Source organism: Poromitra crassiceps (genome assembly GCF_964638095.1).
Source record: "Poromitra crassiceps genome assembly, chromosome: 1".
Lineage (NCBI taxonomy): Eukaryota > Metazoa > Chordata > Actinopteri > Beryciformes > Melamphaidae > Poromitra > Poromitra crassiceps.
This window is the reverse complement of record NC_139623.1, coordinates 13228189-13253929: the sequence shown is the minus strand read 5'-3', so window position 1 is coordinate 13253929 and position 25741 is coordinate 13228189. Positions and strand designations below refer to the sequence as shown.

The 25741-nt window shown below is 46.6% G+C and overlaps 2 protein-coding genes across 2 annotated transcripts in view; both read right to left on the bottom strand.

The window, feature by feature from the left end:
- chrnb2 (cholinergic receptor, nicotinic, beta 2) overlaps nucleotides 1–3534 on the bottom strand; it is a gene marked incomplete at its 3' end in the record, with an annotated part of 46430 nt that extends 42896 nt beyond the window's left edge. Inside the window, exon 1 of the mRNA XM_083641707.1 lies at nucleotides 3400–3534. Within this exon, the coding sequence (XP_083497833.1) occupies nucleotides 3400–3469 (70 nt within the window). The 5' untranslated portion in view covers nucleotides 3470–3534. The remainder of the gene's footprint in view (nucleotides 1–3399) is intronic.
- Nucleotides 3535–11576: 8042 nt separating this feature from the next.
- she (Src homology 2 domain containing E) lies at nucleotides 11577–22612 on the bottom strand. The gene is made up of 6 exons (XM_083639412.1): nucleotides 21706–22612; nucleotides 21005–21131; nucleotides 18811–19065; nucleotides 18233–18566; nucleotides 14263–14382; nucleotides 11577–13392 (listed from the first exon to the last, which is right to left on the bottom strand). The coding sequence occupies exons 1-6, from the start codon at nucleotides 22150–22152 to the stop codon at nucleotides 13200–13202; spliced, it is 1476 nt and encodes a 491-aa protein (XP_083495538.1). The 5' UTR covers nucleotides 22153–22612; the 3' UTR covers nucleotides 11577–13199.
- Between the last annotated feature and the right edge of the window lie 3129 nt (nucleotides 22613–25741).

The window sequence follows — 25741 nt, the reverse complement described above, 5'->3', positions numbered from 1 at the left end:
TTAGTCTGCACCAAGGTGAGACTACTCTTCCTGGGGTCCAAACACATAACATAAAAAAACATAATACAGTAACATTGCTGATAATTATAACAACAAAGACAAAAAAGAGTGAATCACCTCACTCTATTACAAATCAAACATTTTTAGAAGTTCATGAATTAGTACAGTGTGACGACTTCCGGCAAAAAAAAGAAAGAAGAAGAAAATGGCCGGCTGCTCCAATATCATCTAACTCTGAATTAACTAATAATTTAGCCAATTGTATGTAACATACCAAATAAAAGCAAAAGGCAATGTCTAAGAATGCAATGCCATGTAACTGGCTCGTTAATTCTCGCATTCCAGGGAATTACGTTAACATCTGCAGGTCTTATAGACGTAAATGGCTCGCGCTGCGCTCGGAGGAGAGAAAACCATCTGAAGCTTTCTTTGTTGGAGTCCAGGTATGTTTTACAAGAAAGTGCTCGTCATTGTCGATGATAACGTTATCTGACCTGGCTAACAGTGGATACTCCGCTTGCTTGCTGTGTACCGAGCTCAAAGTAGTATGCTACGTCCTTTGTTTTACCCCCTGCACTGTCCGCTACAAAAACAACTTTCTTCCTTTGATGTTCTTTTGTATTTCGCGCCGTGACCACCGGAAGTGTTAACATGACCTGGAGGAATTTGGCACCACCCCCGCGTAAGGTGAATAGGAGCAGAAGGTTTCCCCTCTAACTCTGGATGATCTGTATATGAGCTGTTCTATAGGAGCAGAAGGTTTCCCCTCTAACTCTGGATGATCTGTATATGAGCTGTTCTATAGGAGCAGAAGACTTCCCCTCTAACTCTGGATGATCTGTATATGAGCTGTTCTATAGGAGCAGAAGACTTCCCCTCTAACTCTGGATGATCTGTATATGAGCTGTTCTATAGGAGCAGAAGGTTTCCCCTCTAACTCTGGATGATCTGTATATGAGCTGTTCTATAGGAGCAGAAGACTTCCCCTCTAACTCTGGATGATCTGTATATGAGCTGTTCTATAGGAGCAGAAGACTTCCCCTCTAACTCTGGATGATCTGTATATGAGCTGTTCTATAGGAGCAGAAGACTTCCCCTCTAACTCTGGATGATCTGTATATGAGCTGTTCTATAGGAGCAGAAGACTTCCCCTCTAACTCTGGATGATCTGTATATGAGCTGTTCTATAGGAGCAGAAGGTTTCCCCTCTAACTCTGGATGATCTGTATATGAGCTGTTCTATAGGAGCAGAAGACTTCCCCTCTAAATCTGGATGATCTGTATATGAGCTGTTCTATAGGAGCAGAAGACTTCCCCTCTAACTCTGGATGATCTGTATATGAACTGTTCTATAGGAGCAGAAGACTTCCCCTCTAACTCTGGATGATCTGTATATGAGCTGTTCTATAGGAGCAGAAGACTTCCCCTCTAACTCTGGATGATCTGTATATGAACTGTTCTATAGGAGCAGAAGGTTTCCCCTCTAACTCTGGATGATCTGTATATGAACTGTTCTATAGGAGCAGAAGACTTCCCCTCTAACTCTGGATGATCTGTATATGAGCTGTTCTATAGGAGCAGAAGACTTCCCCTCTAACTCTGGATGATCTGTATATGAGCTGTTCTATAGGAGCAGAAGACTTCCCCTCTAACTCTGGATGATCTGTATATGAGCTGTTCTATAGGAGCAGAAGGTTTCCCCTCTAACTCTGGATGATCTGTATATGAACTGTTCTATAGGAGCAGAAGACTTCCCCTCTAACTCTGGATGATCTGTATATGAACTGTTCTATAGGAGCAGAAGACTTCCCCTCTAACTCTGGATGATCTGTATATGAGCTGTTCTATAGGAGCAGAAGACTTCCCCTCTAACTCTGGATGATCTGTATATGAGCTGTTCTATAGGAGCAGAAGGTTTCCCCTCTAACTCTGGATGATCTGTATATGAACTGTTCTATAGGAGCAGAAGACTTCCCCTCTAACTCTGGATGATCTGTATATGAGCTGTTCTATAGGAGCAGAAGGTTTCCCCTCTAACTCTGGATGATCTGTATATGAACTGTTCTATAGGAGCAGAAGGTCTCCCCTCTAACTCTGGATGATCTGTATATGAGCTGTTCTATAGGAGCAGAAGACTTCCCCTCTAACTCTGGATGATCTGTATATGAACTGTTCTATAGGAGCAGAAGGTTTCCCCTCTAACTCTGGATGATCTGTATATGAACTGTTCTATAGGAGCAGAAGGTTTCCCCTCTAACTCTGGATGACGCATCACTCGTCCTTAATGACAGGATGTCGACATTTTAGCTCAAGGTGCCTCTCATTAACCTGCCCACTCAATCCAAGACCTTGATGTTAACGTATGTGTGCGTGTGTGTGTGTGTGAGAGAGAGAGAGAGAGAGAGAGAGAGAGAGAGAGAGAGAGTGCAAGTGCGTGCATATACTGTATATGTATGTAGGTGGGTTGAGCAAATGTGTGTATTCATGTGTGTACTTGGTCTGCACTAATGCCCTTTTAGGCCCCCGTTACAGCCAATAATCTCTTTCTTTCTTTCTTTCTTTCTTTCTTTCTTTCTTTCTTTCTTTCTTTCTTTCTTTCTCTTTCTTTTCTTTCTTTCTTTCTTTCTTTCTTTTACATTTGTCCCTACACAGCCTATTATCCTTGTAGAGGTGAGGTAAGGTTTTATAGATTTTAATTCTGCAAACCACTGACAATGATTTACCATAACTGCTTTTTATATTGTTGTAACTCAGTTATGTTCAGCATCAGCAGGAATAACAATTGCACCTTCCAATGGTTATAAAATGCTGAAAGCACCTGTAGGCATATACATTTAGGCTACTGTAGGGCCATTTAAAAAAATAACAATGTAGCCTACAAAACTATAGGCTAAATAGTCATACAGGAATATTGATAGGCTACATAAGAGACAAAAATAACAGGTCTCTAAAACACATGAGTGAGAACCACAGACACACTATAAATCCCTATTTATAATGATTTGTTCTTTAAGGTTTTAATGTAAAAAGTGTAAGCTATTTCATATTTGCTGTAGCCTAGTATTTCTACGTCAAGTGCTATCTGCACATAGTATGGACTATGGAGTGAGCTATTACAATATTTCCCCCCTTGATCATCACCATTCCGTGGCGCTGCTGTTCTGAGAAATATGGTGACACAGCAATGAAAGAGTCATCATGTCTCTCCTCAGCATAACCACTCCTCTCTTGTATTATAGGCTACTCACTCCTCAGTCCTCGCACAGTTAAAAGAAGCCTATTCAGATTCCGTTATATGCACAAACGCACGTCGTTTTGGCCCCCGGTGGCGAGGCGCGCACGCACACAGACACACAATCCCATCGTTGGAGCCATTATTTAGACGGACAAGTTACTCACCTCGTGTAATGGCGAGGAGAGCCAGCAGCAGCAGCGGCGGCCAGCTGCCCGTCATCCTCCGTGCGTCCATGAAGTGCGCTCCAAGCCCGAAAGGTGTTCAGAGGGATGGAGAGGAGAGGAGAAGACCCTCCCACGGCACACCGCAGCGTCTCTCCCCTAGTTACAATCCCGTTACCAAACCTCCCTTCACTCTCTACCTGACATGGTGACGTCAGGGCTGTCCGTCGCTCCACACATATTCTTCCAAAACGGGAAAATAGAAATATGTTGGCGGACCCGGGTAGCTCTGCTGCCGGGCTGTGCGGTGCTGGCTGTCGGTGCTGCGCCGCTGCGTTGAGCGATGCGACGCGCTGGAAGGGCGGGGGCGGGGCGCGCGGTGAGAGTGTGGGGGAGGGCATACCTCAGAGGCTCCAAAAACCAGCAACCATGCCAAGATCCCCATACACTTCATCACACCATTCGTCGTCATAGTAGCCCAAACAAACAAAAAATCATTAATATTAGACAGACAGAGAAACAAACTATAGCCTAATGTAGGATATAATATTGGTCTACTTAGGTCAAGGATTGTCACCAGCATAATCTATCATCAGTAGCCTATATAAAAGGGAGCTACAGTATGTCTGTTTGTTTCTCTGTCTGTCCCACTAATGACATCATCAGTGATGTCATAAATTCACTGACACACACACACACACACACACACACACACACACACACACACACACACACACACACACACACAGGAACACAGGAACACACTAGGAACAGTGGTACAAGTTTAGGTTAGTGGTACAAGTTTAGGTTAGTAATTTTTTTTTCCTTTTTAATAAAAAAAGAGAGAGAACGAAGTTAGATCAAGAAGGGCCCAGATGGAGCCTGAAAAGGTGTGTCTTTAGTCTTTTCCGAAAGATCAGCAGTGATTCAGCCGTCCTGACCGAAGGTGGAAGCTCGTTCGACCATTGAGGTGCCAGGGACGAGAAGAGTCGAGATCGGGATGAGCGACTTTTGATGTCATCACTGTGATGACATCAGTGATGTCATAAATTCACAGTAATGTCATCAGTGATGATGTCATCAGTGATGATGTCATCAGTGATGTCATCAGTGATTATGTCATCAGTGATGTCATCAGTCTGAGGCTCACGAGAGAGACTGAGGAGGCTCACGAGAGAGACTGAGGGAGAGGGAGAGAGAGAGAGAGGGGGAGTAGACTGCAGAGGGAGAGAGAGGAGAGGGAGGAGAGGGGAGAGAGACTGATGGAGAGAGAAAGGGGGAGAGAGACTGGAAGAGAGAAAGGGAGACATTGTACGCGTGCCAATAGGGCAGGCAAGGCCACACAGCAGCCCAGCTGCAGGCAAGGCCGCGCAGCGGGCAAGCTGCGAATGCGAGCTGAGCTGCAGGACAGGCGAGGCAATGGGCGAGCCTAGGAATCGAACACGCGTAGCACGCGAGATGCCTAGTACTGTAAAAACAAAACATGTTTCAGTTATAATAATAACTGATAATATATTATTATTATATATTTTGAGGTTTAAAAAGCAAGAAGGATCGGGAAGAATCCTTCCAACCATGATGCTATACATCCACTGCGGAAATGATGTGGATCATATAGTGTGTGTGTGTGTGTATGTGTATGTGTGTGTGTGTGCGTGTGCGTGTGCGTGTGCGTGTGCGTGTGCATGCGTGCGTGTGTGGTTTTGGCTCTCTCTGGTCTCTGGTGTCTGTGACATAGGCTATCTGATGCATCTCACATCTGTATCCATCAAAATAACCTATACCCTGCCCTGTGGAGAGCTGCCTCAACCCAAGATGCCATTATTCTGTGAATAATCTTCACCCTCTAAAAGCTGGAGCTGGAGGGGTTTTTCTTGTCCTCTCTTCTTCTGTCTATTTTCCCTCTCTGTCACTTTTCTATCCTTTATGTCCATTTCTGTTCCTTTCTCCTCCAGGCGGTCCAGTGACGTGCGTCGTGACCTCTAGTCCCCCTCTACAAAGTCAACGATGCAGAAGCGGGAGAGACAGACGGGGAGGGGGGGGAGGGGGGAGGGGGGGAGGCATGGCGCGGGCGAGTTAAGAGCAGCCAGGTAGAAACAAGTTAAGAATTGAACATGCATAAAGAAGGAAGGGTGCTGCTCCGAGGTCTGATGTTAAAACACTGGTCTGCATAATGTACATGAACATGCCTTAGCCGTTCACGCTGTCGGCATGAGACACGTGCCTGTTGATCAGAGGAACATGAGAATGGATGAGAGGAGCTTTGGATGAAGAGGGGAGGAGGGAATACAGCAAATAAGGAGGGGTCGACAGGCCACAAAAAGCAGGTGGGGGGGGGGGGGGCGGGAGGGGGAGAAGAGTAAACAAAGTAAACAGGAGTGCAGGATAGAGGGAGGAGGCAGTTGCCGTGGTGACTAAGATAAACCAGAAAGCTCCAGGAGGAAACGACCTGTTTCTCCTTCATTTCGTCTATTTTCATCGCTGACACACACAATGAAGAGCACACATGCGCAGCTGGCTCACAGCACAAAGTAACACACACACACACACACACACACACACACACACACACACACACACACACACACACACACACACACACACACACACACACACAATACCAATTCATGCATCCACACACAAACCCGTGCACATTCACACACACACACACACACACACACACACACACACACACACACACACACACACACACACACACACACACACACACACACACACACACACACACACACACACACACACACACACACAACTATTTCACAGTGATGTCTTCCTCTCACATGCTATCTTTATACGCTCCCCCTTTTTTCTCTCCCTCTCTCTGCACAGTCTGTGCCTCTCTCTCTCTCTCTCGCTTCCTCTCTTCTGCAGTGGATGAGTTGACCCGACAGTGCTCGTCCTCTGCACTGAGTGCTGTGAGTCTGTCTCTGAATTATTTAAAAGCTGGGACCCCCACGAGTGCTTGTCTTCCCCGAACACCCCCTCACGCTCTCTCTCTTCTTCTCCCTGTCCCTTTCTGCCATGCTGTCATTCTGTCTCTTCTGCTCGCTGCTGCTTCCTCCGCTTTTGTTATATCTGTTATTATATCTGTTGTTATATCTAACTTTGATTACAGTAACATAATGTAGCAGTCTGAGTGAGGAATCTTTGACTGCTAATACAGTGTGTGTGCATCAAAGGACAACTACTGTATGTTACCAAAAATACATAATGTAGATCATGCTAATTATGCAACAAACTTGTGAGACTGTGAGGCATGTGAGACTGACAGTGGGCTGGAGAGACACGAATGCAACCCTTTCTGGCAAAGACAGACTGATGAGTAGTGCCAGTCGAGTGTCTGACTGACACTCCAGCGGCCTCTAGTTCAGGGGTTCCCAACCTTTTTTGGCTCGTGACCCTACTTTGAAGTCACAAAAATCTAGGGACCCGCGACATTCAAATCCCGGTACACCATCGATAATGTCATCAGTGACATCGTCAGTGATGTCACAGACTAGTATGCTTCTTTTTCCCCACAGAATTCTGAATTTAATCTGAGAATTCTGACTTTAATCTGAGAATTCTGACTTTAATCTGAGAATTCTGACTTTAATCCCAGAATCCTGATTTAAAGTTATAATCTCAAAGATTTTCATCTAAAAAAAAAAAAAAAAAAAAAAAAAGAGTCACGCACAATGTTGATTGAAGCTATGGTCCATTGCAGTATATAGTGACATTATGTGACATTAGTAATGTCACTTAACCTCCTGAGTCCCGACCCCGGATTACCTGCATTGGATTTTTGATTTCTCTTTGCTATTTGGGATTACTTCGGAAAACTAAGTACTAAAATAAAAAAAATAAAAAAGTAAGTAGAGGAGTAAATTATGTCCTCAAATAAGGTCACTGGTGCAATCTTTTACAAGTCACCGACTTGTAATCAAGTATTTCTCTTTATTTGAATGCCTATCATGGCTGTGCAAAAATAAAATGTCCAACACGAAGTAGCGCGCCTTGTCCAAGGCGTCTGCGACGGCGAGGGCCTCGTCCTCCACGGGTGCATATCTGGATTCCGCCGCATGTGTGAACCTGCTGCCGACCAGGGTCACCTTCCATCCATCGGTGCAGCAGAAGGGCTTTACAGGCGTGCATCGGCAGTGTTTCTGGAACAGCCAGAAACCAATGCCCTCTTTCGACCAGTCCGTGGCGAGGCATGTCGGCTTGGACTTATCGAAGATGCGAACACCACGCTCGATCTCCTGGACGATCACGCCCTTCGACTCGCGGAAGATGTCCTCCAGCGCCGTGGACCACTCGAAGCGTGCCCCGCTCTTCAGGAGCCTCCGGAACGGCTGCATTCGTTCGGCCATGCTGAAAGCGTAGGCCACTTGGTTGACCAGCCCGAACCACGACCTGACGTCGGTCATGGTGATCGTGAAGGCCGCGAAGTCCACCGTGGACGCACTGAAGACGAATTTCTCCGGGTTGAGGATGATCCTGTTCCGGCCGCAGATGTCCAGCCATTGGGCCGCCTGGAAGTAGCTCTCCTCGATCCTCGATAACCGTTCCATGCGTCGAACACGGTCTTGCGTTTCCCATGGGGTACGCGCCTCACCTGGTGGAACGGGGATTGTGTGTGGTGGGTCTCACGGGACGCATGTTTCTTCAGGGCTTGAAAGTCGACGGTGCGCCGTGGCTTGCCGTTCTTCTCCGCGCAGATCACCATGCGGTGGCACCACGTCACCGGCGTGCCGATGGGTACCTCCTCCAACACGCCATGGCGGACGTCCTGGTCGAGGCCCTCCTTCACTTCGTCTTGCCAGTGCACGGCCACTGGGATGGGGGTGTGATAGGCGACGGGTGTCGCATCCTCGTTGAGCATGAGGCGGAGCGGCGGGCCAGTCATTCTCGGCAGGAGCTGGTGAGGGCACGTATTGAATGTGCTCTGAGCGTACATCTCGAGCAAGTGCTTCCGTAGTGCCCCTACGTTGGCCTCGGTCGCCGGCACGGGAAGTGTGGTTGGCATGGCCGGGGGCTCCGCGCGCCGTGGGCAGTCGCATGACTCTGAGGTTGCCAGGTTCACCTCCCTCGAGATCACGCCCAGGTCCACGCAGGCCGCGCGGGAGAGGAATATGCGGTCCGAGGCGTCCGTCACGTACGCGATTTGGCGTGTCTCCAATCTCCGGGCGTTGTCGCTGACGCCGGTGAATCTGACCACCGCGGCCCAGAGGATCCGGATCCCCTTGTTGTTTGCAGCCCTCATGGTCATGGATACGGGTATGAGGTCCTCTGTACTCAGGCCCATCTGTTGGGTGACCTTGACACCGATCAGGCAGCTCTGGCACCCTGTGTTGGCCATGGCGGGTAGAGTCACTGCACGAGTGGGCTTCAGGAGGTCGAAACCCAGTGCCTCGTAGTCCTCGCACACATTGGTGAGTGTGAGGTTGATGTACGGCTGAGGGCTGGACACGCGTTTCATCCACTTGTCGCACATGTCATCATACAGGTGGTGAGCGAGGGGGAGTGTACATAGATCGTTGCCTGCGCTGGACACGGTGAGTGTGCATAGCTCGACGGAGGCCGCCGCCTGTTCATCACGCGCCTCGTCAGCCTCCGCGGATGGGGGCTTGACCGGCCGGCCGCCCAGGCAGACGGCCACACTTATGACATCTCTTACCGTATCCGGGTCATTCAGAGCATCTGGGGAGCCACTGGGGAGCCTTACCGTGGCCTGCCTCGCCACAGTAGATGCATATCTCATCGGGCTTGGTCTTCGGTCCTTACGGTCTAGCTCCTCCCCTGGTGCGGGCGCCCTGCTGTCTTCCCCGTCGGTATGAACTGCTGATTGCGCCTGTGCTCTGTGGATCGAGCAGGCGTGACGCTGGACTCATTTGGCCTCAATGTACTCTATCATGTCCTTCAGTGGCATGTCCTGATTCTTTTCGCCGAGCAGGTCGAGCTGTATCTCCTGGTCCGCGATCCTGCGCACAATCACATCGCGTAGTATCTCCTCCGTGAAGTCATTGATTTGGTCACATCCCGTTCTGGTACATTCCATACTGTACTTGCAAGTGACTGCCTGTCCCTTGATGCGGGCATGGAATGATCGGATGGGCTCCTCGTGTCCTTGGCGCATGTTGGACAGAGCCACCCGAGCCACCATGGTGTTTTCGGACAGCGAACACTTTCATGGCAGCAAGGATGTTCTTTTCATCACTGTCTATCAGGCTCTTGCCCACCGCGCGTGTGAGGTCCTTCCTCAAATCTTCCTCGCAGCACTCTAATAATTGGGTAGCCACGCTGTGTCCGGCGAGCTTGGTGCCTACCTTATACTCGCTCCAGCGGGTCACGAAGTATGACCAGGTTTCGGCAGTCCCGGCCAGTCCTATGGAAGGGCGCCTGAGTTTTTCCGACGCTCCCCGGGCTGCTTTGTGCGTGGTAGCATGCGCGATGAGCATGGCTGCTGTTATTGCAGCCTCCGTGTGTGTGGCCACAGACGTGCATCCCTCGACGGGACAGTCCACACGTATGGTCGTCATCGAGGAAGAGGAGAGGTTGTCTGATTATAAATAAGAACGCAGTTCTATTTGCTTCACCTGTTTATTAAGATACGCAATAATCAGACATGTTGTTGCCAGGATCTCTAAGCAGGAACTGAACAGGAAGTGTACCAACAAAACAGTCCGTGGTGCAACTGTACCAGGACACAATGTTCCCTATTCACATATCATTTTACAAGCTTGGGTTCAAGCTCAAGTGAGTAGTAACAGTTAGCATCTTCCCTGCTGAGGTATCTTTGAGCAAGACACGGGCTCCAGGAGCATGCTCTGTCATCGACCCTGCTGCTGCACTTTGACCTCCCTGTGGAGGGGTCAAGCAAAAAGACACATTTCTCCTTTGGGGGATAGAGTAATACGAAAAAAAAATTGTTTTTGGACTGACAATGGGGGAAGGATATTACTTCATTTCCAGCATTGGTCTGACATCTTATCTTGCCGCTCTCCATTCACAAAGCAAGCAGGCCGTTCTGTGGGGAAGCTACAGCGCTACTACAGTATGTCCACAATTATTCATAGCCCTTTTTCTATTGCAGCTGTCTCTCCTCCCTCTCTCTTTCTCCTCCCTCTCTCCATTCCCCGTAGAGATAGCCCTACCTCACTCTAACTAATCACCATGGCAACCTGGTAATCCCTGAACAGAAAAATTCTGCCACTCGATCACAAATACATATGCACGCACGCACACGCATGCACGCACGCACGCACGCCCACACACACACACACACACACACACACACACACACACACACACACACACACACACACACACACACACACACACACACACACACACACACACCAACTGGCCTGCATGCACACAGACATGGCACACATGGGTGCACACATGGGCACATCCACGCATGCGTGAGTGTATACACATGCACGCACACACAGACACACGCAAACACACACACACACACACACGCACGTACGCACGCACGCACGCACACACACACACACACACACACGCACGCACACACACACACACACACACACACACACACAGACAATGACACTCAGGCAAACAAACACTGGTGTTTACTGGTAAGATATAGAGTATCTTACCACAAACACACACTTCCATGCAACATACACATAATCATAGCCACATATGGTGAGACTAGCTTCTCTGTATTTCTGTGAGGAGCTTTATGTGTGAGTTGCTGAGTATAGTACTAGCATTTGGCGGAAATAAGTTGTGCAAGTGAATACTATTCATGTATGCATGTATGTATGTATATGTATGTATGTATGTATGTATATGTATGTATGTATGTATGTATGTATGCATGTATGTATGTATGCTTGTGTGGAGTGTGCATGCATGTATGAGCTTGTATGTGTGTGTTTGTAAGTACAATTGATTTCACACTCACCCAGGTCAATGGCTTTATACAGCTAAGCGAGAACAGCATGCAGACACACTCTACTTAGCGTCTCTGTTCTCATCTCTGTAGCAGTGCTCTAGGCACATGTGGACCTAGTCTTTCCCTCTCTCTCGCAGACTATTACAGTAATACGCGTTGTGCATTACTAATATGAAGGAATTCAAGGTTAAAATACATTTGACTTTATTTACTGAATAAAAGACTTACAACATTAATACACAGTCCCCACCAATGTTAAAAAAAGACAATATAATAGTCACTTCATACACACATCATACATGTATAGAACATTCTTAGGGCAAGGCAAGTCAATCCATTCAAGATAAGTATAAGATCGTTTTTTAATCAGAGTGGCCCCTTATTTAGATTACAGTGAAAAGGCATGTGAATGGACATGCTATTCACTTGCATTTATACACATACACACACACACACAGAATTTGGTTTGCTAGCTGGGTATGCTAATGCTAATGCTATAAGGCCCCTCAAACTACACTAATCCTATTCAACAAATCTATAAAGGTCTTTCTGTTGACAGTTGGAGTGGTTGGCAAATGAGGCTGATTTTCAGGATAGATTGATTGATTGACACGTCTGATTGATGAATGAATACACTCCAATCAGGTGTATTGATCGTATAGATCAAGCCTAACTAGCTGGCATGGCGTTAATTGATGAGGTCAACGCCCCTATGTAAGGCATCTCACTGGGGGATTATACGACTCTCCATTCGCTTCACATATCACCAGACCTGGTACATCTGAATCGGTCCAAGCAAGTGGGCTACAGTAGTTCTTGTGCATTGTTTCAGGTATTACAGTGTCAGAATTAATTTGGCTTTTACAGTACAGAGTGACGCTGGGTTCATGCGGCTTGACAGTGAAACAATTAGACAAATACACCAGGCTGTGAAATGAGGGATTGTTTTCTTTTGAACTATAAATACATTCAGTGCGGTTTGTGTGTGGGTGTGTGCTTGCGTGTGTATGTGAAAGTGTGTGTGTGTGTGTGTGTGTGTGTGTGTGTTATTGTTGCTCTTCCATAGGGAGCCAAAGTGAATGTCAGTTCCTGCCTCTCTCAGCGTACCAGCGTCTGAAAAAATATGAATGGTGGTGAACGGAGAGAGACGTGACTCTTTTTGATCCCGTTTGAATTGTGCCACGGGGTACACATGTATATTTTGTCAATTTAAAAGAGAACTATGCATGTCTAGAAAGTCGCAGTTTGTCCTGAAACTGAAACGTAAGGTTTAGTTTTGTCAATCGACTACATCTCTTGTGTCGCACAATATACGTCACACCATCAACAACATGAACCGGCGGGAGAGACGTCACTTATGCGACTGGTTGTGCGTAGTCTTTCTGATTTATAACTTATAGTGCCACAGTTTTACCACAAACTGTGACCTTCTTGACTTGCAAAGTTATCGTTTACATTGACAAGCATTTGAACCCCATGGCGCAATTCAAACAGGTTCAAAAAGAGCACGTCTCTCTCCGTTCACAACCATTCATAATTTTTCAGATGCTGGTACGCTGAGAGAGGCAGGAAGTGACGTTCACTATGGCTCCCTATAGGAAACAGGCAGCACTAGCAGAATGTGAATTCCCTGGTTATTGTAGTGTGAGGTTTTGACCACTAGGCTGTGCATGGAGGAGATACAAGTTGAGGCCAATATATACAATTGACCTTCAGTAGCAAGAGCTAACCTAAACGTGCTAAGGTCGAACACAGGAGAATCCAAAGCAGCTAATCTTGAAGTATGAGGGTATGTGTGTGTGTCTGTGTGCGTGTTTGTGCATTTTGTCTGTGTGTCTGCATGTGAATGTGTGTGTCTGTCCTTGATGCTGCTTCAGTGTGGCCTGGCTACAGGGTGCTGCAGGGTCATATGCTCTGCTCCAGTGAAAGGCAGTCTGTGTGTGCAGTAGTGGTGGACCACCTCAGGGATACTGGTGAAGACACAGCTACTCTGGTCCAGTGTATAGCCCAAGCCCTTACTGCTCTTAGTCTGGGCCACAATGATGTGCACACAACTCTGACTGGTCCTAAAGAAAGTGAGAGAATGACAGAAAAAACACATATTGTCAGGATATACTAGCTGCCTATAGAGATTAGACTACACACACACACACACACACACACACACACACACACACACACACACACACACACACACACACACACACAGGTGTGACAGGCTGAAGAACAGAGTGGACAGGGAATACAGATGACAGCAGTTTAAGGCAGAGTGTGTGTCCTCAGAGTTCAGTGGAAGTGTCAATTGGGTTAATGATGTGTGCACTGACAAATGAATGAGCCGTGTACATTAAACGCACACACACACACACACACACACACACACACACACACACACACACGCACACACACACACACACACACACACACACACAGGCGCAGAATTTCAGCTTTTATCCTAGAGAACCAGAACCTGGAGCGTCTACGCTACACTTAACGCATGTTCATCCCATTGAGAGAATGTGGTCACATTGATAGCTCTCTCTTTATACCATCTGAATGTGTTAACAGCTGCCTTCAAAAAGAATCCAATCCAGGCCCAATTGTTGATGATGACAGAAAGTACTATTGGACCTAGATTCAAATGAAGGGGCCAGCATTCTCCAATAAAAACACAACAAAAGACATATTTAAGTGTAAATGAGTGAATTCATAATTAATCTATATTACATAACAAATGAGAAATGTGGCGTAATCCAAAAAACGAAAACTAAATAAAATACATATTCTGTTTAAGCGCAATGCATCCCACTGTGACCGGCGACACTGACTATGTGTACATTAATACCGTAAATGTGTTTTATTTTGTACAATGCTCATTTGCGCTCAACACACATCATACACCCCCCCCCCCTCCACACACACACACAAACACTCACTTTAGAGCAATGGAGTATTTGCTGGTTCCTGATTCGCTGTCCCTCACCAGGAAGCTGGCTTCCCTGCAGCGCTGCAGCTGAGCCTCAGCCTGCTGGCGGCTCACACTGCCATGGTACCAGCTTGGAGAGGCAAGGGAGGGAGGGAGAGAGGGGGGAGACACAGAGAGAGAGGGGGAGGTGAGGGGGAGACAGAAAGAGAGAGAGAGAGAGAGAGAGGGGGAGGGAGGGGGAGACAGAGAGAGAGGGGGAGGGAGGGAGGGGGAGACAGAGAGAGAGAGAGGGGGGGAGGTGAGGGGGAGACAGAAAGAGAGAGAGAGAGAGGGAGGGAGGGAGGGAGAGACAGAGAGAGAGAGACAGCGGATCACTGACATGTACTGTAGCACAAGGACATATGGGGTATGTCAAACCGTCATCAGGTTAACGATAGGAGAGCAAGAGAGAGGGGGGGAGAGAGAGAGACACACACACACACACACACACAAAGAAAACAGGTGGAGCATGCACACGCACACGCACACACACACACACACACACACACACACACACACACACACACACACCACATTATTAAATATATACTAACTATAATGTTACAGATATTTAAAGATATAGTTATTAAAAACTGTACTTTACTTGTTCTGTATTGTATTGTACCTATTTTACCAGTACTACCTTGTACAATGTGCGTTATGCTTTGCCAATACTGTACATGTATATGGTCATGCCAATAAAGCCTCTGAAATGAATTTAATTGAGAGAGAGGGGGAGGGGGAGACAGGGAGGTAGACAGTAAGACAGACAGACAGACAGACAGACAGACAGACAGACAGACAGACACACACACACACACACACACACACACACACACACACACACACACACACACACACACACACACACACACACACACACACACACACACACACACACACACACAGAAAACAGTAGAGAAAGATTTACAGCCAACATAAATCAGGTAGAGACTGACAGACAGACGCATTTGTGGGATGAATGAGGTAACAATGTCAAAGGTTAACTAGAGAATCATATAGACTAATAGAATAATAAGAGAGTGGGGAAGAAGAGAGATAAATATAAAATGCATGGACAAGATGGAGCTTGCTGCTGAAGAGGATAAAGAGGGAGGCCTCATTAGAATACAAGGTGCTGCTGACGATGGCCACAGGGCTGGAGCCATATATAAACACGGTGGACAGTATGTGGCGTTGCAGCCAGCCAGCAGGCAAAACACACTGACATTCAGCCACAACACAAGAGGAACAAATGCTAACATGCTCTGAGCATGTTGCTGCACACATGTTCCATCTGACAACACACAGCATGTGATGGGAAGGAGACGAGGAAAGAATGTTTACAGTTCGGAACGAATCTGTCCTGTCTTCTCAGCCTCACCTCAAGGGTGCACCCTCCCTCCAGCATGTTAACTTACAGCACCTTACTGTCACGATGTGCACTTGAAGGGTGGTGCCAGCACTCACATAGTATATGGCCAGATTCATTTTAAGATTTTAATCCTAACCCTGTGTGTGTGTGTGTGTGTGTGTGTGTGTGTGTGTGTGCGCGCGCGTGCGTGTGTGTGCGCGTGTGCGTGTGTGTGTGTGTGTGTGTGCGTGTGTGTGTGTGTGTGAGAGAGAGAGTGAGTGTGTTCTGTATCAATTACCACATTAACACTGAGTCATTCTATAATTACTGTAAACAGATTAGATCATAGCCAAGAAGATGAGCAGCCATACTGGCCTCTTTCCTGCATTTTATATTGTGTGCCCCCAGGTTTGATTTTGCATGAAGTCTGCTGAGTTGTTTCATGGCACAAAGGCAGATTGCTTTACAGCACAGAGCAGGAAGAGGGTGCTGTTCTTCCAGTGCAAATGGAGCTAAAGCTTTCCGAGTCTTTTGCAATGGCAGATGGAGGAGTGAGGCAAAGGCTAATGGAACATTTATTGGAGTTGCAGTGACACCAGCGAGGGGAGGGGGGACAAGTACCAATGTGATAGAAAGCAACCTTGGTGCCATTTGTTGAATTGATTATTATACCCAATTAATTGGCCATTCTTAACCTGATGCTGCCAGATGGTTTGTTTTCACAGAACCATCTGGGAATGCGCTCTGCAAACCTGGGCAAACGTTTGAAACGGGCAGGAACTTTTCATAAGGCTACTTGGCAGGTGATGGTGGATGAGTTCAGTTCCCTCCCCCCCCTGGAATGTGAAGTGCTTTGAGTATCTAGAAAGGTGCTATATAAAATCCAATCAATGTATTTATTTATTTTGATTGGATGAACCATCTGTCAATCACATCTATCACAGGCTCGCTTCTCGCTGGCGTCACACCTAAAGCCCGCCCGTAGCTGCCTTATAGGATGCTGATTGGTGCAAACCACTGGTGGTTCAGATTCAAACCAATAGATTGGAGCGTGGCAAGATGGATTTGTCATGTGATTGTGATCTCATGATCTTGTGCAAATCCAGCTGCCCTGCAAGATTAGGTAATTCTACCAAGGGGTCACAATTAAAGTCGAGCAGAACCCAACAAATTACTTTTCTTTTCTTTTAGTTCAAATACCTGGGTATGCAGTGCACCTATTTAATAATGTATGCAAACAAAATCACAAAAGTCTAATTTCTTTTGTTTTTCACACTTTTTCACATCAAAAGTTCATTTTTCAAGATTTCATTCATAACAGTAATCTACAGTTTTCTCTTCCAAATGAAGGAGAAAATGGCGACTAGTGCCTGTAATCTGGCAGAATTTCGAGCGCATAAACTAACTACTAACATGGCCAATTGTAGGTAACATACGGAGAAAAAGCAAAAGGTAATGTCTAAGAATGCAAAGAAATGTAACTGGCTCTTAAACTCGCATTCCAGGATAACGTGAGTTAACATTGTTAAGGCCGAATTCAGACCCCGGCCACTCGGAGATTCCAGGCCGATGGGCTGCACTCTTCGCTCCGCACCACACAAAAGGCAGCTGGCTGCCTGCTGCGGCTCTACTCGCGTAGCTCGCGTCACCAGGCTCTTCCCAAGGAGAGCACCACATGGCCACAACACGCTGAATCCCACTCGATTTGGGGGCGGAACGCGCCAGGATTGGCCAAAGCCCAATCCAGTCCCCAGAATTGTCAAATCAAATCATCGACACGCTACTATGACCCGCCTCTCAACCTGTCATCTCAGACAAGTTATGTTTTCAGTCTGAAACGGACTCCGACCCACGCGCCACTTGGGCTCCGAACGGGTTCAGTTCGACTTTAATTTGGCAGTGATATTTTGACGTTTAAAAATGCTTCATGTAGTGACATTAATGTTTTACTGTTCCTTTCTCTGGATAAGCCGTCTTAAAGCAGCTACGAGCAAGATTTTCGATTGTTATTAAACAGTCTAAATTAAATATCGATGCATCACATCTTACCTCTAATAGTAGACGAGACCAACGCAGAGTAGTCTCGCTTGAACCCCGAGTGAATCGGCCAGTGTTAGTCTGTCTGTGGCCAGGGCAGATCAGGAAGTGAAATGAAACGGTTTGCAGCATCCACTTCGGCCATAACCACAAAATACCTTCCAAAAAACCTGTTAGAATATAACGAGAGATGTTCACGAGAGTAGCAAGCCCCTGCATGGCGTTCTCCTTGTTTATGGTCTGTTGCTAGGCAGAGCGAAACGGCGGAAGGCAGGCAGCTGCCGTGAACCGTTTCGTTTCACTTCCGGGTTTATCCGGCCCGCGGTAGACAGATAGAGAGAGAGAGAGCCCCCTGGTGACGCGAGGTTAGACAGACACAGACTCTATAATCATCCAGAGAGCAATCTCCGATTCACACGGCTTTGGTCTCAGCTACTATTATAGGTAAGATGTGATGCATCAATATTGTAATTATACTGTTTAATAACAATCGAAAATCTTGCTCGTAGCTGCTTTAACACCTAGGTTCTGACCTCTTCTCCATCCTTACCTCTGCTTTTCCAGGGGCAGGGTGGGGTCCACTTTGGCCGCCTCCCCATCCAGTGGGGCCGTGGGGGAGGTAGGAGATGGAGGGGACAGTTTGGTGGAGGGCGAGGGTGAGAGGGGTGAGAGCTTGAGGGTGGGGAACGAGGGAGACGGGGGCGAAAGAGGGGAGAGTTTGAGAATAGGAGAAGAGGGAAAGGAGGGAGAGGAGGAGGAGGAGGGAGAAGAGGGGATGAGTGTTTTATTGTTCCAGTTCTTCTGCCTCAGAGTCTGCTGCTGCCGGCTGGAGCCCGAGGAAGCGTTCTCTTTGCTGGGAGAACAATCCACCGCCTCGAACTGAGCTGGAGGAAGCAGGAGACACAATATCCACCCTTCATAATAATATTCTATCAAAGCATGTCAGTGCTACAAAGGTAAACATATTACTGGAAGTGGTTTAGGCAGGGTTGTTTGGTTTCCTCTCCAGAGCAAGTACAAAACTGTTGTGGTACAAATAGATCTCATGGCATCCTTCCTCTACACCCTAAACTCATACCCCCCCCCCCCCCGCCCTCTCTCTCTCTCTCTCTCTCTCTCTCTCTCTACCTGACAGCGCTCTGACGATGTCCTCCTTCCTCCACTCCCAGGGCAGTTCATACTCTCCAGGGGGACGGACGTCAGACTCTGGACGAGTGACAGGGATCCAAACGCCCTCGCCGCCGCCGTCCAGTCCGCCCTCGTAGGGCGTGTCGTAGATATTGGGGGGTGTGGTCTTGCCCTCCTCTCCCTTCCTCTCTCCCTGGCCTCGGTCCAGCAGAACACACACCTTCAGGAGGTCCTTGGAGCCCCGTCGGCGAACCTCTACAGCAGAATGGTTATGTAATGGGTTAGTTAACAGTGGGCATGGAGATGTGCTGTTTTCACTCAAGTCATCATGGACAAATGAACTGGAAGTGCAACCATTAGCACTATGGTCTACTCTACAGTGAACTGGGCTCCTCTCTAGTCACAGATTTCATGATTCCCCCTTTCTGTTGCCATTTGGTTGCCACTCATCAGTCTGCTTCAAACAAATTCAAACGGGTATTCTGATGAAGCAATTGCCTCATCAGTTAATATAGCTGTTTTCACACATACAGACAATTTACAGAAATTTACAGAAATTACCTGTAAATCAAGACTGGCTATTTTCCGGAATTTTCCCTCACACCTGAGGGATCACATGTGTGAAAATAGCAGCTAAAGTACCTGTATTTGAGGGGGGTCGGGGGGGGGGGGGGGGGGGGGCACTGCAGAGCGGGTGGGGAGTGACGTGTGCACTTGGATGGGGAATCGTCCTTATTTTGGGGGGCGGCAAGACTCCGATGGTGAAATAAGTTCGCTTGTCACACAATAAATCACACTCGTTTAACTTAAGAGGGCATGTATGTTGTATCCTTCACATTCGCTAACCAGTCTTTGAACTGAAATCTTTGAAGAAGTTGGGATTCCTGTCTGAGAGAAATAGCCTGGCTGGTTCGATGTTTATCCGTTCATGGCTTAGCCTGGGGCTAATTGTAGTGTGAAACCCCTATTATAGTGTTTGTCAAGCAGTGTGATCTTATGTGTCTTATAATGCACACAGGTTCATTCAGGTATATTATAGTGCTTGTCAAGCAGTGTGGTCTTGTGTTTTTTATAATGCACACAGGTTCACCTTGAAATTGTTAATAATAATAAATTAGGGTCTCAACATTCATCTAAATCTGCTTGCGATCACACTTTACTGCAAGCTGCCCAACATTCATTTGTATATGTGCTTACAAAGCTCAAAATGATTGAGCCAGATGTGATATCAATGTTGTTTATTAATGCAGAAATTCTACATGTTCTACACACTATCTTCAGTAGAGTCAGTATACATACATATACCCTTGTGTTTTTGGGGCCTTACTGTATTGATGAAAAATATTTGTTATGACAAGTCATGAAAAATGTTGGACTTTTACTTGTATTTCTTTGCGGTCCAACAGGTAGCCTGTATGTCTGCACTATTGTGTGACCAAACAATGGAGCTACAGGAAGAAAGGTCAACACAGTCCCTGATTGGCTGCCTGACAAGACCACTTCCTGACTGCTGGGAAGTGATTGGGCGAGACCAGGGGGAACTCATGTGTTCTGGGGAAGGGTGAGGGGTCTTTTGGTTCTTTTTCACACCATAATGTATGTATATGTGTGTGTGTGTGTGTGTGTGTGTGTGTGTGTGTGTGTGTGTGTGTGTGTGTGTGTGTGTGTGTGTGTGTGTGTTGGTGTGTGTGCGTGTGGGGGGGGGGGGGTGCAGGCACTGGGACCAACTTCCTATCAAGAGAATGGGGCAAAGGAAACAGAGGCAGTAGACAGGAAGTTGGAAGAGGAAGCTGCACCCATTGTCCCTGCACAACACTGTTCCCATAGCAACCGCGAGCAGGGAGAGAAGTCAGGAGAGACTGAGAGTCTGCTCTGAGTCCCTTTAAACACCCCCCCCCCCAACCAATATGTCACCAAGAACAAATTATGACTGTAAGATGGAGTGAGTGTGGAGAAGCTGAGCAATTTTCTTGTAAAGTCATCCTCAGCAGAGATCATGACATAATAATTAGACAGTTTATTTATAGAGCAAGTATCAAAACTAAATTAAAGTGTTTTAAAAGATGTGGTCTTGGCCATGCAGGTCAGGGAAGCTCAGCCATTGCACAATTCTCTTTATCCGATAGTTTGATCATAAACAGTGGTGAGTTGTAGTTGGAAGCTATCTGGAGGAACTTGAACATCCTCGACTCACCTGTAATGATGACCTGGGCATCGTAGGGCTCCATGTACCCATCATTCACTCCGGCTCGCTCTGCCTCTCTCTGCTCCTTGGTTTTCTCTGCATCAAAAGGATCTGCGTAGTCCTCCAGGATGATCAGCTGAGAGAGAAAGCAGACCGGTCAGAGAGCACAATGCTGGGCTGCTACTTATTCACACGTTACATTGACCTGGAGACAACAGAGCGGGAGGAGAGAGATTTGATACAGTCTGTGTGTGTGTGTGTGTGTGTGCGTGTGTGGGTGTGTGTGTGTGTGTGGGGGGGGGGTCCATAACTGTGAGTGATAAGTATTGAATATTGAAGGGACAAGAGGAAATACTTGTGCAAAGAGGTCAGCTCATTGTGTTTGCCTGTTTGATCTGACACAATATAGTGAAACAGCATTGTATTCTTTTGAGAGCAGGCGAAACTGAATATGGGGTTATGTACTGAAGTGGGCAGGGACAACACAAAGACAAGCACTGACCTCGAGCCCATCAGGGGATTGGAGAATTAACGCTAGATATCACAATAGCATGTGTTACACTGTAGGTAGACTATATCGACCTCAGCTGCTCAGCATGCACCAAGCTCTGTCTGGCTTGGGTTTAATCTAAATCAATAGTAGATGGAATATGAAAATCAAAACAAATTGAGTTGGTGGGAATTGCCGTGGGTCCATCCCTTTAACTCACCGTCGCTGTTTTGATGTCGGCCCTTCCCCTCTCGTTCTCGGGGGCCTTCTGTTCACTTGTCCCGTTGAGTTTGGGGGTCTTGTCTTGCTTGTCCACTTTGATCATCCTGCTGATGTACGCTTGCGCCAAACTAGAGGTTCTGATCTGACGATTCTCATCCGATGTCCCCGTCTCGACCTTGGAATTCTTGCGACCCTTTCCAGGTGTGAGACTGTCCCAGACTGTCCCACAAGAGCTTGCGTTATTACGACCCAATTCAATAGCCGAATTTTTACGATTTCTCCCTGCCAGTAAACCCCCTACTCCATCCTTGCGCTGGTTGCCTTTCAGACTGTCTCGGGAAAACGTCGGTTTGGCTCGAGTTTGTGGGCCAGATTCAGAGGCCGAGCGGACCCGTTCCGTTCCGTTCTTCAGGTTGATGGGGAAATCTCTGAACCATTTTGCCATGATGACTGCCAAATTATAGGCTACACTAAACTTTCCACTGATTAAAGGTCTAGAAATTGACTACTGGTTTACGTTTTTGCATCAGCTTCCCTAGAATAACTATTTTTAAATTGGTTTTAAAACTCGTGCACAATAGCTAGCCTACCTAATTTTACGCACAGCTATTTTACGCACGCCTCGCTTGACCTTACTACGATAATTTAAACCAAATTTCAAAAATCTATTAATCAACAAATTTAGCAGAGCCAACTTTGTGAAGTAGGTCCTTACTTTTAGAAACCTGAAACCCTCTGACAGTGAGACAACTTGCGGTGCGTCTTGGAGGTCATTGGCCAGTGCCCCTTCTCTCACCCACATGCAGGAACAACTATCCCTGCAGCTTGAAAAGTAGCCTCTGCAGAGCGTAAACTCTAAAGAATTGGAAGTTCTTCTTTGAACTGAGTACAGATCCCATTCCCGGAGCGTGTGATGGTGCGTCGAGTCTGTCGATCAGGCGAAGTGATGAGATGGACAAGAAAGTTATGCGCGCAGAGTTTGGGATGTAGATGGATTTGGGGAGTGGCTGTGTGGACTGGGCGTGTCGGGAGGCCACATGATAATCTTGTGGTTCTGGAAAACTTATCAAAACTCAAAACTCCATTTGCAGTTGCAAATCTGCCAGGTGCTTGCACCATCTACTGGCAAATCGGAGAAACATACATGTGGAGGGATGAGGTATCAGAATATTTTTTACTCAGTACTGAAAACGGTTTATCTGGTCAATATTTTTTTATATATATATATTTTTTTTTACAGCCCATAGATATCATGGACGGATGGTTAAAACCATTAAAACAAGTACAATTCTACAAGTTCCACTGACACCATTAATGATTGACATACCAGACCTACCAATAGTCAAAGGCGGCGTTATCTAAGGTTCCGCCCACACCGCCGCGCTGAGCCAATCACAGTGTTCCCCCTGGCGGGGTTGGGCGGGCCAGTTACATCCCTGACAAAGGTAACAGGTTGCAGTAGTCGCATAATGAACTTATGTTGCTCTCTGATGTGGAGTAGGTTCCCCCACTTCATGTGGGTTTTGATGGATATTTAAATATTTATATATCCGAGTTATCACCCATTGCATCGACGTAAGGGAAGCGGATTGGCAAAGAAGCAGAGAGATCACTTACTTATATTTCAGAAAAAAGGTATGTTTTGGATTTGAGATAGCCAGACAGCTAACCCAGACATACAGTTAGCCGACCTGTCAGACAGGCAGGCGCACTTACTCCTTGTAGGTCTTTATGATAACGTTACTACGTGGCATTGGTTTTAATTTGCAAATGAGTTATCCAGTCATTTGTTTCTGTGTTGTGCTGTAGCAGCAGCAGCGAGGTTTTCTGTTAGCCAGTTTGTTTAGCCTGTTAGCTAACGTTAGCTGAGAGTAGTTATGGTCCGCTGCGCTGGCCAAAGCTGCCAGTTAACTTACAGGATAAGTTGAGTTCGCGTGGAGCAGGTGCACATAACGTTACACTGCAGAATGTAAAACACTGCTGTGAGAGACATCTGCAAATGTTTATTACAAAAGTGGTTGTCAGTTACTCTTGAACATCACATGTATTTGCTGGCATTTCTCAGATTTCGTACAGTGATGTTTTTATTGTCATGTATTCAATGTTGAAACTTGCAAAGCCACAGAAAGTTTTGCCTGAAGGCAGAAATAGAGGTTAGTCCAATGTTTACAGGTGCAACGAGTTACAGTGTACAGATATGATAAATCTCAGTCTCTCTCTTTCTCTCTCTCTCTCTCTCTCTCTCTCTCTCTCTCTCTCTCTCTCTCTCTCTCTCTCTCTCTCTCTCTCCAATTCAGCATGCTTTGGCATGCATGTCATAAGGACAATATTGCCAAAGCAAGCTAACAAACTAAATAAATGGTTAATACTTACTATGACAAACAAATAGATGGACATTACAAATTGGAAGATAATTGTGTGTGTGTGTGTGTGTGTGTGTGTGTGTGTGTGTGTGTGTGTGTGTGTGTGTGTGTGTGTGTGTGTGCGCGCGCGCGCGCGCGCCTGCCTGCGCGTGAAAGAGTGGGAAATAGAGAGAAACAAGTGTGTGGAATGTGGAGGAAGGTGGGGCACATTGATGTGCTCTGAATATGGTGTCATTTGTGTACTATTTGGTAACACTGAAGTCTCTCTTTGTTATGCCAATGAATGAGCTTCATTGGAGAGGGATAAATGGCTGTTTGTTTGAGTGTGAAAGAGGAGCAGTGGCAAGTTTTGAGAGAGATTGACTGCTGAACAGAGGGAGAGGGCCTGAAGAATGTAATGGAGATGAATACTCTGAGGACTTGTGACTGTCTGTCTGTGAAGGGCAGAGCAGGCAAGAACTGCTGTTTTGTCCATGTCGGACGGCTACTAACACGTTCACAAGCCTGGTTTTGCTTTTTAGGCTATGTCTCAAAATAAACAGATTCATTTGGAGGAATGTGCCACACAAACTGCTGTTTTCCAGTGTTGTCTTTTAGGCTGACATAGACCTTGTCAGTCTTTTGAGATTGTTTATTTTGTTTTGAGATTAATTTGAGATGAGTTATAACATACTGCCTAGGCCCAGATAGCAGATAGTTCTGAGGCTAGGCCAGAGATGATCTGATGACAGGAACGATGGTGACTCACCAAGTCAGCAGTGGCACTTTCATGACGCCATACTGTACATTGCTGTTGTGTATTTTCTCTCCACGCCCTTCCTAATCTCCTAATTACATTTTCCATTCCATCTTTAATCGTAGGAGGGAGGCAGCTTCAATTCAATTGACGAGAATTCAACTTTAGGCCAGCTAGGCAGAGGGTCAGTCAGCAAGGACTGGCAACAGCGTTAGAAGGTATGAATGATGCAGGTATAGATATCTTTCACTAGCTTTATTTAGAGTGGAGTTGAAGGAATAACATTCAGTGACATGTTGGTTGTTGCACAGGTAGAACCAAACTGATTAGAACTGATTTCATATCCTACTACTAGTACTGTCCAAGTCAGCATTGAAGAAGGATGTTTATTTTCGACATACGAGAGATGGGGAGAGCAATTGCCTGCGTGGTTGTGAGAAACTTAATCGGAAGATGCTTGAGGACCGAAAGCTCACAATTGTAACAGACTTGCTGTAATCAGATGGACAGGGTGAGGGGTGAGGGAGGGAGGGAGGGACAGAGAAGGGGGATAGCATTCTCAGAATTGCTGCCCTCATTTTCTGCTCCACATCATGTGGACAATACGACGGGCGCTTCGCTCCCTCACCCCTTCCTCTCTAGGACCCAGCGCTGCTGACTTCCTCCATGTCACTCTGACACTAAAACGCTGGGAAGTAAATAAACTGATGAAGATATGCAGATGAAACAGAGAGAAAGAAATGTGAAATAAAATGGTCCTGCTGACCCGACTTTTTGTTGTTGCCACTTTCTGTTGTTGTTGCTGTCCATGCTTCCTGATTACAGTAGGCCAGTCAGCTTACATGGCTTAGCCTTTGACACACAGCTCACATGCCAGAGATCACCCCAACCCACAAGCCCAGATTGACATTTCAGATTAAATCAATAGTCATTGT